Below are 19,663 nucleotides of genomic sequence, written 5' to 3'. Positions count from 1 at the left end.
CCAGGTAGAGTATCATAAGGCTTCATTATGCAGGGAGGGCTTACATTGTCACAGGCATGGTTTTATTTGGATTTATTTATTTGTTCCCAAAGGCAACAGAGCTGGTGTTGACATAATTCTAGCATAGTGATGAGATAATCAGATGTGTACCTTTGAAAGCTAACTCTGGCAGTAGTAGTATGTAGAGAAATGGAACAGAGATTAAAACCAGACCATTCTCAAAAGAGCATTCCAATTGCCAGGGATTTTTGTTTTATGCAGATGTTCTGGGCCCCGGCCCTCATCTTCTAAAATACGTTCTCTAGAGATAGGACCCTTTATCTCCCTTTTTCACAAGTACGTTGGATGTTAAGATATCATACTGAGATGAAGTCATAATCATCAACTATCAAATTAAAAATTATTCAAAAAAAGGCTTAAAATGAATCCTAACTTTTTGATATCAATATAAAAATTGTACCAAAAACATCTTCCTCTATTTCACTAATTTTACTATAAGACCCAGTCTTATATAATTATATACCTTATATAATAATTATGTATCTTATATAAGACCCGATCTTATATTAATTTTTGCTCCAAAAGACGCATTAGAGCTGACTGTCCAGCTAAGTCTTATTTTCGGGGAAACATGGTAATAGAGTCTAACTGTTGTTACTATCTTATACATATAAATGAGGGCTTAAGCTAATTATGTCCCAGCCTAGAAACCTTAAGTCACAAATTGGCATCATCTCAAAAAATGTTAAGATCATTTAACAAATACAGATATTCCTTGTTCAATTCACATGAATGCCTAAATTCATAAAATGCTTTAGAGGAACCATCTTGTTTCTCCTCTTTTCCATAAAACCAAAACACTATTGAAACTTAACAGTACCTTTGTCATGAAAGGTTTTTATGCCAATTCCAGCTTATCACCTATTTACACAAGACAAGAGAAATAAAATAGCATAACATCACCGTGCACTGTTTAATTTTTATTAAAGCAAGAATTTTATAATCCAAATTACGTTTCCTTGCTCAGTTATCAATTCTGTTATTTGAAACAGAAGTGACATTCTGAGCTATTCCACGGTAAAGAATTACAAAATTAAAGAAAGGAATGCTTTAAATTTTTGTACATGAAAATTCTTTCTCATGGTCTATAAAATATTAGTTTGTTTTTATATTTTACTATTTTTTTGTGTTTTTTGTTGTTTTTAAATCAATAAGTAATCTAGGACTAGCATTATGTTTGCTAGACCTGGCATTTGCTCAGTATGTACGCTTCAAAGTTTCCTTTCTTTTTTTTATTTATTTTATATTTTGCAATGTTTTTTTTCCATAATATTTAAGTTTTTCGATGTTTAGATATTTTTCTTCGGTGAAGCACGAGTTTCTTTTCGTGGTCCCTGATCAATCTGTAAGTGTGAGGGGAAAAACAGATTATTACAATCATCAAATTTGCTATGAGACTAGATCTTAATTATCCAATCACTGTAAAGTAATAGAGGTGCTATTTATTGCAACCGTGGCAAACATATCACAATATAACAATGTATGAAATTAACTGGCATTAAATTTGCCAGTTATGTATCAAATACTTCAATAAAACCCAAACCAACAAAACAAGGAAATTAAGAAGACCAATACTAGTACTCATCAGCAGCAAATTAAAAGCCTTGGGCCAAATTCAGTCTGCAGCCTGTTTCTGTAAAGTTTTATTGGAACACAGCCACACCCGTTTGTTTACATATTGTCTGTGGCTGCTTTCACAGTCTTAACAGTGGGAGTACAGCAACTGCAATAGAGACAAGGCCTACAACAAAGCCAAAAATATTTCCTATCTGGTCCTTTACAAAAAAGCTTTGCCAATCTCTGGTCCAGGCTACGCTGTTTCTTGGGAGTAAAGAAGGGCAACAGTAGAGGCCCAAGGGCAACTGTCATTGCTGCCACCCAAGAAAAGGTATTAGCTATGAGACCTCTAGAGTAATCACACAACGGGGCCAATCCATTACAGGCAATTTGATAAAAACTACTATACAAAATGTTTGAACATGCTTTGATTTTAAAAACCCAAGTTTATTATCAGGGTAACAGATAAAATTTCCTTAATTCTAATATTTCTACATCTCTTTGGAAAATTAGGAATACATTTGAATTAATGGTAAAAAAAATTTCTTGCTATGTTTCAAAATATGCTCAAACTGTTATAAAAGATTAAGGAAACAAGCTTAAAACAAAGACGGAGTCAAGCTCACTTTAAACAGTTGGAACACCAGTGGCACTGTTAACTGCTTTCTGGGCAGCCTCTTTAGCTTGGTGGGCTTGTAGCACAGCTACAGCTTCATCAACCTAAAAAAAGAACAAATTGGCTCTGAAAAGGAGTAACTAGAAGAATCTCAAACTGACTATACATAAATGTCCATCAAAGATGAAAGTAGAAACAATTATTAATCAAGAAAACATTCCAGTTGTATCCATACATATCTTTTTGGGTTCCATTTCCACCACTGTTCTAGAATGATGAACTCTTGACCTTATTCTCTTTCCACCAGAAATCCCCCAAAGTTGAAAAGTATCAGCAAATATCTCTTTCTCCAAAAAAGCAGCAGCACAGTTAAAGAGAACATGGACACCGGAGTTAACCTGACGATTTGAAACCAAGCTCTGCCACTTACTAGCTGTGTGAGCATTGGGCAAATTATTCAAGCTCTCTGTTTCCCTATTTATAAAATGTAAGTAATAGCACCACAGGTTGTTATTATGAGAATTTACAATTAACACAAAGCTCTTAGAACTGTGTGGCTTGTATACAGCACTTCTAAATGTTCTATGAAATTAAGTTCTTACAAAAAGCCCTGAAATACATGGTCTAAGAGGCAGTTAGATAAATGATAAATTTAAATTACTTTAGAACGGAGAGACTCTGGAGACTCAAGCATATGAAGAAGTTCTGAATTGTCGATCTCCAACAACATGCCAGTGATTTTACCAGCAAGATTAGGGTGCATGGCTTGAATTAGAGGAAATAGCCGTTCACCTGGAAACAAACACATTCAAAGACTCTTTCAATCGAAAGAATTTTAAAGGCATTTACCACATAAAAAGGGGGCTTTTATGAACCTTTTTTATATAGTTAAATATATGCTAACCCATAGTCCAACATTTTAATACATTTTCATGGGAAAATTGTTAAAATACAAGAAATTAACATCTACCACAAGGCAATTAATTCCTGGCAGTATGAGTTTGCCAAAAACTGAGATTAAGCTATGTTACAATATTAAGTTAGATCTGTGCTCAGGCAAAGTCAAATTTGTTTCCGCATATCTGGTTCAAATTCCCTCTTCCAAACATGTGGTAGGGCACATGGCAAGTAATGCCCTATTACCGTAATTCATCAAAAGCAACGTGTTAATAGATTTCTGGGCTTTTAATTAGTTAGGCAGACAAACTGTGCTATCATAATCATTCATGCCAATTCAGATCAATCCTGCCACCCTGTTATTATCAGGTGAAAAGGAGGCGTCTTTCTATTTTCTAGTCTCTCTGTAACTAACTGGGTGGGACAAAGGTACTTACCCAACATTTGCTTTTGCTCTTGAGGAGGGGCAGATGCTAACATGGAAGCAGTCAAAGGCTCCTGACCTTGTACATGAACAGCAGGCTAGATATAAAATAGGAAATTTCCTAAGTTAAAGTACAGAACTAATGGCAAGTACAAATGACACTCATCTCTGGAAAAATCACTGAAGTGATCAAGACTGCAATCTAAACATACATGGGAAAAGCTGAGTGAATCAGAATAGCCTAAGGGAGTTATTAATACTTATCTGCTCAAGTATTATAACCACATAGGATATTTCAGTTTTTAACCTGGAGTATTCTTCTTAACCATATTTCTATTATGATCAATGACAGTTTTTGATCTCAGGGTCAAAAAAAAAGGGTAAGCCAAACCTCACAAACCAAACTAAACTTTACCCTTTCTTCCTTATAGCTATGGCAAACAAAACTGTTAAGCCACACAAGTAAATTCAGGATGCTGAATGCTTGTCTAATTCCTACAGTATAAGGCAAATAAGACGTTTTTACATACTATCAATTACTGGGACCATCAATTCACAAGATGTCCTAGGTATTTTAAGCTCTCCTGTATCACATAGCTGTCTTCAATTTCTCTGACTGCAACCAAGGGCTGGCATCTTTATAAAGAAATCAGCACCATACCTGCTGCATGGTAACTTGTGGCTGTGCATTAAGATGTTGCTGAGGATTGCGAACTCCCGCAGCGTATTTATACTGTGGGACGGTGCGGACAGCAGGAGTAGCTGCAGCAGCAGCAGCTGCAGGACGTGGACCCATTGTCTGTGTTGATGTGTTAGCTAAAAAAAATTAAAAACATATTTTTTAGTTTTATGTTGCTACTTCAAATTGGAGGTCAATTTTTACAGGCAGGGTTAAGACTCACCAACACGCTGCGTTGACATGACTCGTGGAACCTGTGAAGAAGCTGGTCTCATAGTACTAAATGGTGGTCTAGGAGCGGCGGGGCGGATAGCACCGGGCATATTTTGGAATGCTACATTGAAAGATATGAAAACACATTAACTTGAAGACTCACTCAAAGTGCTTTTTTAGAGCTGAGGTTTGCACAAAAGGCTAAGTGACCAAATATAAATACAATTTTTAAAGCTTAGTCTCATACCTGCCATTTCTACAGACTTATCAGATCAGATCATCAGTTAAATAAAAACATTCATTCATATAAGAACAAGGACTTATTAATATCTGAACATGATATATGAACCTCGTTCCAAGCGCCCCTGCAATACAGCACTATTCTACAGGGCAAGGCTGACGATGCCAGGACGCTGGTCCTCATACATGGAACAAGATCTTTTAAAACTACTGTCTAACCAAGTATGAAATTAAGAGTTAGATCCATTCCCAAACTTGTAAAGGACAATCAAACCAGCACAGAAATCACTGTCATTAAGACATGAATTATGAAACATTTTATAATTCTTTTAAAAAAAAAGCTAGGATTTGCAAATGAACAGATACCCATAAATTATGAAAATCAAGTTAATATACCATTGACATATACAGCTAATTTAACTCATGGGTATTTCTTTTCCAAATAATTCACCACCTTAATTAAGAGAAAAGTGAAAGGCTTACGATGAGGTCTGGCACCCTGAGCAGTCCAGCGAGGACTTGGTCTTAGTTGAGCAATTTGGCTGGGAGGATAGTATGCAGCACGGTTCTGAGTCTGCAGAGCGCAAATGCATCAGTGAGAGAAAAAAGCAAATCATGTAACTAGTTAGACATTCTCAAAACATTTAGCAAGTCGTCACACTTTAACCATTTTTTCCAAATTCAATCAGCATTCACATGTCTCTTAATATTTTCATCTTAAGGCTTTTACTATTATTTTTTGCACAAAACACTAAAAATGACCGAATATGAAAACCTTCAATGCTGTTTTTGTTCTCTTCTAAAACCTACCTGTGGAATAGCTGCCATGAAGTAACCTGAAGGAGGTGCTGGCTGGTAGGGGTTGATTACAGGGTTGGGCACAGCTCTGACACTCGCCATTCTCTGCATATACTGGTTAGTGAGGTGAGCCTGGCGCTCTTCTTTGCGCTGAGCTAAAGCTACATACAATGGCTTGGTGGCCACGATTCTACCATTCATTTCTGTAACTGCTTTAGTGGCTTCTTCTGGGGAGGAGAAACATACAAAACCAAACCCTTTGCTGCGACCACCCTCCATCATAACCTATTAAAAGAAAAAAACATTAAACAAGGTTAATGCAATGGTAGAACGAGGCACAAAAAGGAGAGCACTACTATTTAGTCAATTATAGCTACTGACTCAAATATTAAAGACTTAATGCTTTCACCATATCCCCCAACAATTTTTCCTTAATGCCTACATATTAAGGGCAAACCACACATATACATTATCCTAGCCAAGCCAAAGAAGTGAAGGGGTAAAGGTAAAACAGCAACTTTAGTTACTTAGATATTAGGTTTTTAATATTAAGGTATAAATATCTAAATAAGATTCAAGGTCTACTATATTTGACTCTTTGGCACCACCGGAAATGTCCACAATTAAAATTTGACTCTTCTAGAAATTCAAGCTGATGAGATGCTTTACTACTGTTTGGGAGGGAGCAGTTGAATCTTCTAATACCAATTATTTTAAAATAAAAATTTCACATTCAAGACAAGGGCCATAAATACTGGGGTATAACAATATTCAGGAAGAAGCTTCCATTCATTGACTACGAAGATCTTTTAAATGTAAACGAGCAATGAGGTTACGCAAAGAACTCCTCCCAAGTCCTGTAATATATATAAGCATGCTATCCAACTTTAAAAACAGTATGCTCGTGGAACAAATAAGACAGAGTCCAATGATCTCACTTATATGTGGAATCAAAAAAAAACACCAAAAAATAAAAAGTAAAAGAAAACAAACAAAAAAACCCTAAATTCATGGACACAGAGAATAGCCTAGTGGGTGCCAAAAGGGTGAGGGTGGGAAGGGAAATGGGTGAAAGGGGTTAAAAACATACAAACTCCTAGCTACAAAATAAATCATGGGAATGTAATGTACAGCATGGGGACTACAGTTAATAATACTGTATTGTATATTTGAAGGTTGCTAAGAGAGCAGATCTTAAAAATTTTCATTATAAGCAAAAAAATTTTGTAATTATATGATGGATTGTGGTGATCACTTTGCAATCTATACAAATATCAAATTATGTTGTATACCTGGAATTAAATGCCATATGTCAATTATATCTAAATGGAAAAAAAAAAAAACTCCAGAAACATACCCATGCAATTATGGGAATTTAGTATGTTAAACATTTTTAAATAGTGGGGGAAAAATGGACTTTTAACTATTTAGTACATGGTATATTGGCACAACTGAAAAGAAGTTAAATCTCTTATATCACATTAAAAAATAAAATTGCCCGGTAAGAGTCTCAATCTGAACATAAAATGCAAAAATACAGAGAAAATCTAAGATGACACAAGATCCCAAAGTCCTAAGTGTAAAACTGGGAGAAAATATTTGCAATATATATAAAAAAAGGGCTGACATAAAATTCTCCATTAAAAAAAACAAAACAATGTAATGTAAAAATATGCAAAGAAAAGGCAAAACTAGTAAACACATGAAAAACACGTCACCATTTGAAAAGATGCATACCACTTTCTACTAAATTAACAAGATGTAGAAGTTTGTTCAGCCCTTTTGGACAATTCAGTTAAATCAGTAATTTCAACTCTAGAACTTCAGAAATACTGGCACATGTGCTAAGATATACATGTATAAGAATGTTTATTAGACTGGTAGGTCTAACAGTGGAAACATGCAAAGCAACCTAAATGATTATCAATACGGTTACAGTAAAATAACCAATGGTGCATCCACACCATGAATATTCAGCAAATAACTAAGAAAAATGATTGAAATAAATATATAGATCTACTACTAAATAAAACAGCAAATTGCAAAATATGTATAGTATGATCCTGTTTTCTAAAAACTACATATAAACTGGACAAGTGTGGAAAATTATCTGGAATGGCCACTCAAACTCCTTTTTGGAAGCTGAAAACAGAAGATGGAAGGGTCGCCTCTCACTTTTTACCCTTCTACCTTGATAAATTTGTTTTCCAGCAAGCACTATTAAATCAACATAATGCCCTCTTCCTCCAAAATAAATTCTTGCCAAACTTTTCACCTACTTGCCAACAGGCACATTACTATCCACAAAGGACTGAAAAAAAAAAAAAAAGACTTAATAAAGACTCTCCTTTGTAAAAAAAATGCATGCATGATGCATTCCAAATAATCTAATGCAAACTATTCAATTTAAAATGCTTTCAGGGAACATACTAAGGATAAAGACAATCAGGAATATATTCTGTCACACTCCAGGTACTTACACATGCACAGGCTGAAACACAAGGCAACCACATCACCTGCATTTTTATTTGTATTCATCTATCATGCCCCTAACATTTCCTTACTTTCATAACCAATGGGGTTGCCAGGAAAAGTTGAGTAGAAAGATAAATCACGAGGTCATTCCAGGGCACTGAGTTTTAATTGTTGCTATACTTTTGAGGACCTGCCTAAAGTTTCAGACACTCCTCCCACCCCTCCAAAATACATGTGCACAAAACTTTATATACAAAGGGATTCGTGTACCACGGACACCATAAAAACGACCTAGAGTAGTTTCTTGAATCAAAATTCCATAATTTAGAATACAGTCCTACTGTTATTTCTTAATTTCTGATTTCAAGTAAAAAGAAATATGATCTCCATCTTTACTGCTAGGGGACTTGAAGTTTGACTCCCCAGAATGAACTGAGTAAGTGAATAGATTAGCCTGATAGTTAACAAGTATAGTTCCCTAATAAACTGCCTTCTTTAACCAGTTAAATAACTAGCATAGCAGAGTATAGAACAGTGTGTATCACTGAGGACCAATCAGTAACTACAGTCATCAAATGCAGCCTTCCTCATAAAGATTTCAGAACTTGCCATCTGCAAAAATAAACCATGGGGCTACAATGTCCACTTCAAATTTTATTGTTTCTGAAGCAATGAATGAAAAACTCAATTTCCAGAAAAATAAAGTTTGTTTGGGGTAGGGGGATCCTATTTGGCTATTCGTCTACAAAATAATGTAAAATTTATATACATATATCTATGTGTATGGATTTTCCCAAAATCTTTAAAAAAAATTCATCATATGCTTTACCTTTGCACTAGTGATTGTACCAAATGGAGAAAACTCTTTCCGGAGACGTTCATCATCAATACCATCATCAAGATTTTTCACATAAAGGTTAACACCCTAAGAAAAAAAAAGAAAACACAACTGTAGAAAAAGAAAACGATGGTGGTACTTAATCACACTTCCTATTGTTTTATCCCATGTTTCTTCTCTTTTCCCCCTCTCAAACCTTCCAGTTATCTGGCAGTAACTGAAATGAAAGTAAAATAGATTTCCTCATCCCTGTCATATTTTGCTTGTTCAATTAAAAATGAACCTGGTATCTGGTGATCCTATCTTGTTTCATCTGTTCAAATTTGCGCTTAAGTTCCGTCTGCCGTTCCACTTTTTTCTGAGCTCGACCAACGTAAATTTGTTTTCCATTGAGCTCCTTGCCATTCATCTCATCCACAGCCTTACAGAAATCACAAAAATTTTAATTACTTGCAAAGTTCATTTCTTTAACAATAAAGAAAACTTGTTAGATTATGAAAGCTAAAGATAGACCCACTACAAAAATAAAACAAGTTTTGCAAAAACACAGGTTTCCAACTTATACTGTGAAAACTAATACATAAAATGCAACTAATTCAAAACAACACACGTAAAGAGGAACATACAAAATAGCCTTTGGTGTGCATGTAAATTTCAACACAAGAGCAACCCAACTTTACATCCCCCTTTACTATAAAATACAGAAAACCACACTGCCTTTAGTATATTTAAGTCTTACTTTCTGTGCATCTTCATGCCTTTCGAAGCTCACAAATCCAAAACCTTTGGATTTTCCACTTTCATCAGTCATTACTTTCACACTTAAGGCAGGTCCTAAAAACAAAATTTTTTAATGACTCAAGATATACTATACAACACTTAGTTTATACATTTCAAACTTCAATATATAAAAACAAAGCCATGAAAAAATAGTTAGAAAAATTCCAAGCCTTCAGAAATTTATTCGTGCTCTAACTGAACCCCATCCATCTGGCCAAAGACACTAAATATTCTCTTCAAAGACCCTTTCTTTCTACTAACAAGCTAAATAAATACTCTATTCCCTGAAACATTCCTACTTTCATTTATAGAAGTATGCTTTAGACAACTGTGAAAAATGAAGTTTTTAACATTAGCAAAAAGAAAAGGTGTTTTTTTTTTAAAACCCAATAATTGGTTTCCTTGACATCAGAATTAAGAAATAAGAATTTCTTAAGTCTATATTTCAATAGGCAATACAGGGTTTGACATTTGGGAAGACATAGCAGCATCACATGGAGGAGGTGGCATGTTTCTGAAGACACAAGTCCCCTCTCTACACTCTTAAGTGAAATAGAGACTTAAGTGAGGTAGGTGTTACCTCAGGTAGGTGGGGCAAAAAAGGGTAAAAATCACATTTGATTACAGAAATTACTCAAAATGTATGGGCATAGGTAGACTATTACTTCTGAATGTATCTCAGTCCTAAGGCTCCATTTCCAATGTCTGTTATGTAAACCACAAATAATTGGCATATTTACATATTGGTGTTCAAACTGACATAGCATTATTCATTTGGGATAGCAGTTAACAATATTCAACTTTAGAAATAGCTTCTTATTAAAAACAAGACAGATGAAATATACAAAAGCTGGTCACCAAAGAAAATGTGGAATAAGATGCAAGACATGATGTCACATATTTTTGTCTTACACAATTCATCTTTATGCAATAATGACGTTTTTGCTCAAAGGAATAGAGGGTTCAATGTGGCGTGCTAGCTTGGCAATAGAAAAGGATTAGATTTTCTAATTCTTTATTATTTGAAATGCTTTTAAAAAGCCACCTTAAATTATTTAAGGTCAACCAAAGGAAAGCAAAGGGTAAGAGGCAAGCAAATCATTTATAAAAATGTACAATATAAGGTTCACCTGATCACTTAACACAACTATCTAAAGTAAGGCTGGTTACACCTCATTAATTTGGAGTTTAATAAAGTTAATTTGAAATACAAGGAAAGAGTAGTTTAAGATCCCATGGATTCAGAAGGCCATCCCAAGGAGATACCCTTGGAAAATCTGGATCTTTGGCTTTGTCTGTAAACGTCATTGTTAAAATTGCTCAAATATGATGCTACTGAGACTAGCCAAATAGCCTAAAGTTAGCCAGCCTTCCTGTCCCATAAAGACTGCACTCCAACCTAAGATGGCTGTGTCACATGCATGCTCTGATGAGATAGGATCTATAAATGCATAAATCCACCAATTTCTCAACAGTGCAAAACCTTTTAAAATCTGTTCTAATTACAGTCACACCTTGCTGTGCTAATACAATGCTATTGTTCTTATAACCAGATAAAATTCTATTTGTATACTACTTTGAAATATAATAGACTATCAGTAGCTTAACCCAAATTACTACATATATTTTTAAGTACCATGTTAAATCTCATTTCATTTACTTTTGTAGTATATAAAACTAGCCAAAACTAATGTTGAGCAATTATATTCAAAACTTTGAGTATAAAAATTTAATTCAGACACATTACCAAACTTGCCAAAGAGATCCTTAAGGCGCTCATCATCCATGTCTTCTCCAAAATTCTTGATGTAAACGTTGGTGAATTCTTTTGCCCTAGCTCCGAGTTCTGCTTCTCGTTCTTTACGAGACTTAAATCGTCCAACAAATCTAATGAAGTATGAAAGGACTATAAAATTAGGTTCTATTTTATGAAGTTCAAATTAATTAAGCCTGATGGTTGATTTGTAAATGTTACTGATAATTTCAGCGCCCCCAACAGAGCATACTATAAAACAGAACAGGGCCTCAATTGAAGAAATGAAAGCATAAAATAAGAACAAATATTGTAATTACAATCACAATTTTGTGTCTTAATACACACTTGTCTCCCTTCTGGTCCAGCTAACCCAGGGTTAATGAGATCACGCCTATCAATACAAATGAGTGGGAGTAAACATGCACCATGCCAATGAAAAGATCTAAAAGCTTTCATCACTTCTTTTTCAAGTGGTCCTTAAACTTTGTTTGCAATCTCCTAAATTAAAACGTAAACTTCTGAATTCTGTACTCTTAACACACAATAGGCGAGCATAATTTTCTTTGCAACAGTATCAACAGAATGCATTTTAAAAATTTAGTTTTCCCTTAATACAAAAGTAGTACATGGATCACTAAAAAATATTTAATATACATCAAAACAGAAAACCATCTCCTATAATCCCATTCAAATCACAACTAACTTTTCGTATTTTTTTTGTTTCTGTGTTCAAGAACGTTAAAGGAGATACCTATGATTTTGTTTCCTTGTACACCCCCCACCCATATGGTGGTGCTTCTCCATGCTATTAATTTTATAAATGTTCCAACGGAAGCATAATATACCTTTGTGGACATAACTTTTTGCCTCTGTAAGTAATGCTGGAACTTTATGAGACTATTACTTGTTCTTAGGGCAGAGTCGCAGAAAAATCATGGTAGTTCAAAGGGTATATAAACGACCCTAAGTTTATGCATACAAACTGTTTCCAAAAGGGTTATGTAATTTTATTCTCAGAACAGCAATAAATTAAGTCTTTATTTAATCTAGAGACCCCACCAGTGGTAGGCATACTTTTTTACTCTCTAAAGCATTGTTGACAGGCAAACAGTTGTTTTCACCTGTGAATACTAATAATGCTGAATTATTTCTCATTTAAAGATGTACTCTTATCTAAGAATTAGTCTTTGTAAACACTATTCATATTGAGGAGGTGCTGGTTTTCCTAAGTCTTACATGGGTTCTTTATATATTACAAAGTCTTTCCTCAATCATGCAATTGACACAGAATTCAAACAGGTAACACCATGTGCGTAAGGACTCCTTCATGTACAGACCAGATCACACCACCTGATGCGCTGATTTATGAGAACCACACCTTAAGAGTGATGCAATTGACTTATAACAACCAAACCCAATTTGCATGCCATCATTACACAGTAACGTGAACTCACAGATCATTTACAATATGACCTCACAGCTGAAACTGCCCAGATAATTAACCAAAATCCACTGGCACTGAGGACAAAAAAAATTAAGATGTATCATTTCGTTGGGCTCATAAAGTCTGTATTCTTACAACCTGAAGCAGAAAGTCTTATAGAAGTCTTATCAGTGTCATTATTTTAAAAGTTTGCAACTTTTAAGAACAAGTTTACTTCAGAAAGATTAATCATGAAACGAAGACTTCTGGTTTAATTGAGCTTTGTTTCTTTAAAGAGGTGAAGGGGGTCAAAAGTTAAAAAAACAAAACAATACCCTAACTTTAAATTCCATCAATAAATTGCAGCAGTATAACTAGTAAGAGCCACCCTGGTCTCTGAATTTAGAACACTGGGTTTGTATCCTAACCTATCATACTAGCATGTAAATACAGGAAAATTATTTTAGCCCGTTTCCTCAAATGTAAAATGGGCTACTTACTACCTCAGGACTTACAATTAAGTTTCTGTCTTGACTCCTAGTTTTTCAACTGTGCACTTACTTTGAAAAAGTTCTATATCCTAGCATATTCACTTTCTCCCTTTTCCTTTTTGGTTTGAATGTTGACCATTTTATTAATTCAGTTATTTGTATGTTACATTAAATGTAGAGAAAACACAATTATAAAATCTACCAAAATGTGGTTTATTTTCATTCTAACTGTATCTCTTTAAGAGCAAATATATTAACTTGTAAAATGAACGTATTTGAATTATTAAAAACAGACTTGAAGCATGATTAACTAAATATTTATACTTACACTTTGCGATCATTTAGAAGCATCCCATTCATTTTTTCAATAGCTCTTTCAGCTGCTTCCTGTGTCTCAAAATGTACAAATCCATAACCCTTGGAACCATTTTCATCACAAACCACCTAGGAAAAAATGTATACCAATTTTTCATTACTTACTATTAATTTAGCATTTTTCCAGTGTTCGAAACACAGCTAACACAAGAGTTAGGGGTGCAGACCTCCCCCCACTCCAGTACAGTAAAAAATCTAAGTATAACTTTTGACTCCCCAAAACGTTAAGTTGTCCCTCAGTATCCATGGGGGAATTGGTTCCAGGAGCCCCTGTGGATACCAAAATCCACAGATGCTCAAAGTCCCTACATAAAATGCATACAACCAGTTCTCTGTATCCGTGGATGCCCAGTCACAGATAAAAAACACTACAGGTACTTATTGAAAAAAAATCTGTGTTTAAGTGGACCCATTAAGTTCAAACGTGCACTATTCAAGGGTCAACTGTAACTTGTCAGCCACCTAACCTGGGTATTTGGGACATAAAGATATCTATTAACAGACAATATCGCTATTTTAAGGAATAAAGTGCAAATAGCTAAGATACTATAAATATGTTTACTGTCACCTTTTCACTTACCTTACATGAAAGGATGTTACCAAAAGCAGAAAATGTATCATACAGTGCTTTATTATCAATGGATTTGTCCAAATTTTTAATGAATATGTTGCCCACTCCACTTTTGCGAAGTGATGGATCACGCTGAGACCACATGATGCGTACTGGCTTGCCCTTTATAACATCAAAATTCATGGTGTCCAAAGCACGCTCCGCTACAAGGACATTTTCAGAGTAAATATTACTTCAAAACTTTTACAAGCCACTTAAAATTATACAATCTATTGTGTGTGAGGTGGAGTTGTTAGGCATTCGATCGCTCTACCTCTTTAAACTTCAAGATGACTGGACCTTACCTCTCAGTAGTCTAGATTTAAACTTAAAATGCAAAAAGAGAAGACAAATATCAGAAACCCAAGATTTCCCACTCATTAATGGATGACATATCACTATTAATGTATTTCTGAAACATTTCTTCCTTTCATTGCCATTAATTTAAAAGCACTTTTTTGTTCCTAGTCAAAATAAAACCAAAATTCCCTTTCACATAATGAGCAACATAATGCTTAATGAGCAATATAAAAGACATTAGGCAACTGAAAATGATCCACAGGCTGAAAAGTATTACATGGATTTTTAAGTATTTTAACTTCTCCCTTATTGCTCGCCAAAATTAGTGGTTTCATTGGCAGCTTATCACTTCCAATATTACACAAGTTAGTCTATTTTCTTAAAATAAGAACTTCCTGAATTATTGGGAGGATTTTCAGTGAATCATGGCACAACTTCCTATTGCCATGTAAAAAATAAGGTATTTATTCAGATCAAGATTTGAATTAGGCCTTTAAAAACTACAACTACAATAGTCACAATTCACGCTTTTTATTAACGCTTTATTGATGTATAAAACCAATTTTATCTTAGATCACTGTTTTACTCAGTAACTGATCATTTAACCAATTTTTTCTGGATAATGCTACAAAATTTCAAAATCTACCCTACAATTTTAGGATCTACAAAGGATTGAATTATGTGCACCTGTACCATTAAAGAAACACTTAAAGAAGTTGAGACTCAAAATGAAAAAAATACATCCTTAAGCGAAAAAGACTAATCTCTTCAGAGGGGGGAAAAGGTGGTCCGTTTGAAGTTCTACACCAATTTTCACGAATTCCATGCCAATGTAACTGAAGTTATTGAGGGGGCAAATTTTCTGGCCACTTCTTTTTATAAATGAAAATTTCACTTTCTAAAAAATAGTGCCAATCAGCTGTCAGCTCTTTATCAATTGACCACACCCACTCAGCTCCCCTAGTTTTTTTTAGCTGACTTTGCTAAAGCTTCTTTTTAATGAGTCACCTCTTCCGGTTTAATTGGAAACTGGTCACTTTCAGAAGTTATTCTGAAGCAATAAAGTCTATTCATGTAGCAATAAATAAGGAAACAGAAAAAGAAAACCACTAAAAAAACTATTTGGAATGACAGTAATTTGTACATATAGAAATCAAACTGAAAGGTGGAAAAATGCTATCTTCTTTGGTATACACTAATTACTACCTACCCTGTCCTGTAACCATGGTAATCTAAAGTTCAACTTTTCAAATCCCCAAGAAATTTTAAAAATTGTTTTTTAAATTTTAAAATGGTTAAGCTTGGAAAAAATAAAAGCCACTTTCAAAAGTTACTATTTTCCAGTATCTAGAACTTGTTCAAGTTTTCTCTATCAACTCGTTAGATTTTGATTACCTGACTCAAAATTATCTTTCCTAGTATTACTTTATCTTCTATTGAGTGGTAAATCTTACCCAGAGTTGGGAAGAACTGTTATGGAGTGACATTTGGAGCTACTGCTTACAGAGCAAAAGGGCAGGAAACCTGCAGTGCTGTTTTACAACTTTTGGCTCAGTGTAACTCAATTAAGTCTGCCTACCCAAAATCTGAGTATTAACTTTAACAAATGAAAAGCTGATCATTAAGTAATTAAAGTTTCATTAAGTGAACTTAATTAAAGTTTAAATTCCACCTTTAACATCTTTTCTACAAAAATAAAAACAATTATCTGTGTATTTTAGAATATTTGACATGTATTTAAGCAGCCTGGTAGGAAAAAGCAAAACTGGGCCCTAAAGTCGACTGAAGGTGACTTTTGGAAGTCAACTGATGCAGGTATAAGGAAAAAATCTTGGCAACACACATCAGGCCACATATGGCATCATGTTTGCTCAATTTTGCTTTTGTGAACTGTTTAATTTCAAAATAAAAACATAAAGTCAGCTAGCTTTTCCCCCATAAGTTTCAAGCTAACTCTAATCTGTTACTTGGTACTCATTCTCCATGATTTATAGATATTCTGGACCATTTTAAAAAATAAAAGAAACCTGAAGTACTCGAATGCCACAGAACAATAATGGCCCAGTCCACACACTACACTCACAAGTAACATTTTACAGCCAAACTTGGTCAATACATTTTTAAATAAAACCCCTCAAAATCACAGGAACTATTTCAGAAGAGATAAAAACAATATTCTGAACAAATTATCAGTACCATGAAACTAACTTGATTAAAAAATTAAAATGATCTTAACTGCCTGAGAAAACGATGGCCTTTCAAAGGGATCATCCTCCACATCCCCTCCTCCCACCCTATTAACGTTAGAGAGAAATGTTTGAACCAGGGGAAAACCCCAAATGCAAATCTTACTGGTAATTTACGTTTCTAGAGCCATCAATCACTGACAAATTATTCAGAATTGAATTAGAAACCTGAGGACCCCCACTGCATCTCCGTATTAACTTTGAGTATTCAAAGTCCTTGTGGCTTCCCCAGGCGATTGGGCCAGTAACAGGAACAGGCCTCGGGCCTGTGAGGTTACAGGGTTCAACACGTGGTATTTTTCGAGCACCGAATTACACTTCCTCCCGGTCCTGGGGCGCCGGCAAGAGCCCCAGGTGGGGGGAGCGCCTCTACCTATTACCGGAGAAAGGGGCTCGGCGCGCCACTCCCCAGAATCCCAGGACTACTGGCGGGAGCGACTACTCTCACCCACCCTCCCGGCGCGTCATCACCCTAAAGTTTGAGAGCGGCTGAGGCCGAGAAAATGGTTGCAAAGGAGGAAGTGGCCTGGCGAGCGAGAGGCGTGCGGCTGTCGGCTGCGCGTGTCCCCGAGGGGAAGGGGAACGCGGGTGCCGGCGCTCTCCCGCCGGTCCCGGGTTGGAGGGGGTGACATGCCCTCCCGCCCGCCCCCCCCAGACCCGTCGGCCTAGCCCGCCCGCTGCCGCCTGAGCCTCATGGCCGCCAGCCCGCCCGCCGGGCCCGGCTTCTCACCGTCCGCCGGCTGCTGGAAGTTCACATACGCGTAGCCCAAGGAGCGGCGGGTGATCATGTCCCTGCAGACCCGGATGGACAGGATGGGCCCGGCCGGGCTGAACTTCTCATAGAGCATCGCCTCGGTCACGTCGGGGTGTAGATCCCCCACGTAGAGCGAGGCCATGGGGTAGCTGGGGGCGCTGGGGTTCATCTCGGCACGGCTGCCCGCAGAGCCACAGGCCGCGACCTTTCCGTGAGGAGGGCTAGTGCTGGGGCTGGGGGCCGGAGTCGGGGGGAGGGGAGCGGGGGCAAGCACAGAGGGACAAAAATCAACCGGAATCGAAAACTACTCAACGGCCGCAGAACGGAGTCGATCCGCTGCCGCTGACTGCCGGCTGCTGGCTAGGGAGCGAGGGTGGCGATGTCGGGTCCAGGCAGCGGGAAGGCCTCGGTCTCTTGGTTGCTTCTTGGAGCTGCTGCGGGGCCGCGGGCGGGCAGGTCGGTCTCGGCTGCTTCACCGGGTTATTTTATAAAAGAGGAAGAAAAAAAATAAAAGTCTCCGGCGGGGGAGACGCGGATGTTTTGTAAATTTTTTTTGGGTTTTTTAAAAGATTTTTTTAGATTTTTTTTGGGTTTTTTAATAATAAATGTGTGTTCCGAGCCCGGAGCACACACTCCGCACTCTCAGCACTAACCGCCGGGGAGAAGGGGAAGCACCGCCTCCTGCACCCTCTACTTATACCCGCCACGGCACTCGCCCCGCCCCCGCGCGTCTGACGCCAGGGCCTACGTGAGCGTCAGCGCCGGAGGAGGAGGTGGAGAAAAAGAGGCGAGTGGGAGGAGGGAAGAGAAAACTGGAGGAGAAAAGAGCAGAGAGGAAGGGAGAGGTGGTGACGGCGGCTGCTGCGGGTGTGGGGGTGGGGCTGGAACGGAGGGGCGGGGCTTCTGCGCACGCGCCGCGGCCCGAGAGGCGGGGCCCACGCTGTGTTAGGGCCAGTGGGGGAGGGGAGAGCCGGTTCGCGGGCGGCTCTCGGAGAAGTCGGGTGGTACGGCCCTCTTTCCACACACCCCGCCCCCACCTCCACCCCGGAGAAGCGTTAACCCGTCACCGCGGCAGTGGGCGGTGCTCAGGGCTTCCGGGTTCCTCAGCGCTAACCACCCCCCACGTGCACGGTTGCCCGGGCCTCCTCCCGCGGCAGCCGGCTCTGCTCTACCCGCCCCCGCCCCCGAGGGAGGCCGGGCACTAGTGGGCCGGCGTGATCCTTTCTAGGCCCGGTTTCCGAAATGTGCGTGAAAGAAGCCAGGGCTGGTCCCCCTTTTTCCTACCCAGACCACACTACGAGTCTTAGCGGGCAGCGCTGCCACGCGCGTCGGCCGCAGAAGCGGTGCCTGCTGGTACCTGGAGTCCCCAACGGCTGTGCCCGCTGACCCTAACTGGCCGCGTGTCCTGGCCGCCCGCTCTGGGACCCCCCAACCGTCTGGGCGCTGGACCCTGGTCGCCGCCCCCGCGGTGCGTCCAGTAGGGGGCGGGTTCCTTGGGCTTCTCGTCCTCTGGTTTCCGAGCCTTAAGACTACTCAGTCTCTTCTTTGGACTCTGTCGTTGGTCAGTGGCTTTAATTTGGGAACGCTGTCTTGGGGGCTTTGTCCGTTTCCCTCTTTAAAGTATCGTGATCACTGTTAACTTAAGGTGCTAGGTTGGAATCATTGATTCGTTCTATTTCTGCCAGAAATTTCTTTGAGGTAGAAGACAGTACTCGAGAAAAAAGTTTTTCTTAAAAGTATGAGTCTATCACAGTTGTACATGGCACCACAGACCTGCAACCAGGCAAATTTAGAAGAGTCTAAAACGCAGTATTACCAATGTCTAAAACAATTTTATACATTAGTTAATGGCTTTTAATCGGAATGCTAAATTTAATGAATTGATAGCTGTAGAAATCCCAGATAATAAGAATGACATTAAGTCAACATACAAATTCCCACTTTAAAGTAGTAATGTATTTTACAGTTTTTAAAGCATTTTCATAAACATCGTTTGTTCCCTACAAATCTTGTGTAGGAGGTGGAGCGAGTAATAATTTCATTTTACTGTTGAGGGAACAGTCTCAAGTTAAATGCCCAGTGCATTCTTTACTGCAATGCATGGTAAATGTATTGCCAGGTGTGGACTGGG

At 37.8% G+C, this 19,663-nt stretch overlaps 1 protein-coding gene across 1 annotated transcript; it reads right to left on the bottom strand.

The window, feature by feature from the left end:
* Positions 1-967: 967 nt before the first annotated feature.
* On the bottom strand, positions 968-18,201 carry PABPC1 (poly(A) binding protein cytoplasmic 1). Its single transcript, XM_074317165.1, has 15 exons — positions 17,509-18,201; positions 14,203-14,396; positions 13,576-13,691; positions 11,325-11,464; positions 9,537-9,631; positions 9,081-9,218; positions 8,789-8,884; positions 5,497-5,769; positions 5,170-5,260; positions 4,457-4,567; positions 4,216-4,370; positions 3,568-3,652; positions 2,895-3,025; positions 2,244-2,337; positions 968-1,403 (listed from the first exon to the last, which is right to left on the bottom strand). Exons 1-14 carry the CDS (start codon positions 17,699-17,701, stop codon positions 2,245-2,247), a joined length of 1,911 nt encoding a protein of 636 aa, XP_074173266.1. The 5' UTR covers positions 17,702-18,201; the 3' UTR covers positions 968-1,403; position 2,244.
* Positions 18,202-19,663: the final 1,462 nt, after the last annotated feature.

The sequence above is a fragment of the Rhinolophus sinicus genome, linkage group LG12 (genome assembly GCF_036562045.2).
Source record: "Rhinolophus sinicus isolate RSC01 linkage group LG12, ASM3656204v1, whole genome shotgun sequence".
Lineage (NCBI taxonomy): Eukaryota > Metazoa > Chordata > Mammalia > Chiroptera > Rhinolophidae > Rhinolophus > Rhinolophus sinicus.
Note: the sequence above shows the minus strand (reverse complement) of the source record. Positions and strands in the feature narration are given on the sequence as shown.

What these genes read in the sequence shown, in the direction of transcription:
- PABPC1 (XM_074317165.1), bottom strand. Translation starts at nt 17,701, where the DNA reads ATGAACCCCAGCGCCCCCAGCTACCCCATGGCCTCGCTCTACGTGGGG. An exon ending in GGATCTCTTTGGCAAGTTTG is followed by an intron (nt 9,632 to 11,324) that starts GTAATGTGTCTG and finishes TTTTGTTTTTAG; the next exon opens with GACCTGCCTTAAGTGTGAAA. An exon ending in ATAGGATCACCAGATACCAG is followed by an intron (nt 8,885 to 9,080) that starts GTTCATTTTTAA and finishes TTTTTTTCTTAG; the next exon opens with GGTGTTAACCTTTATGTGAA.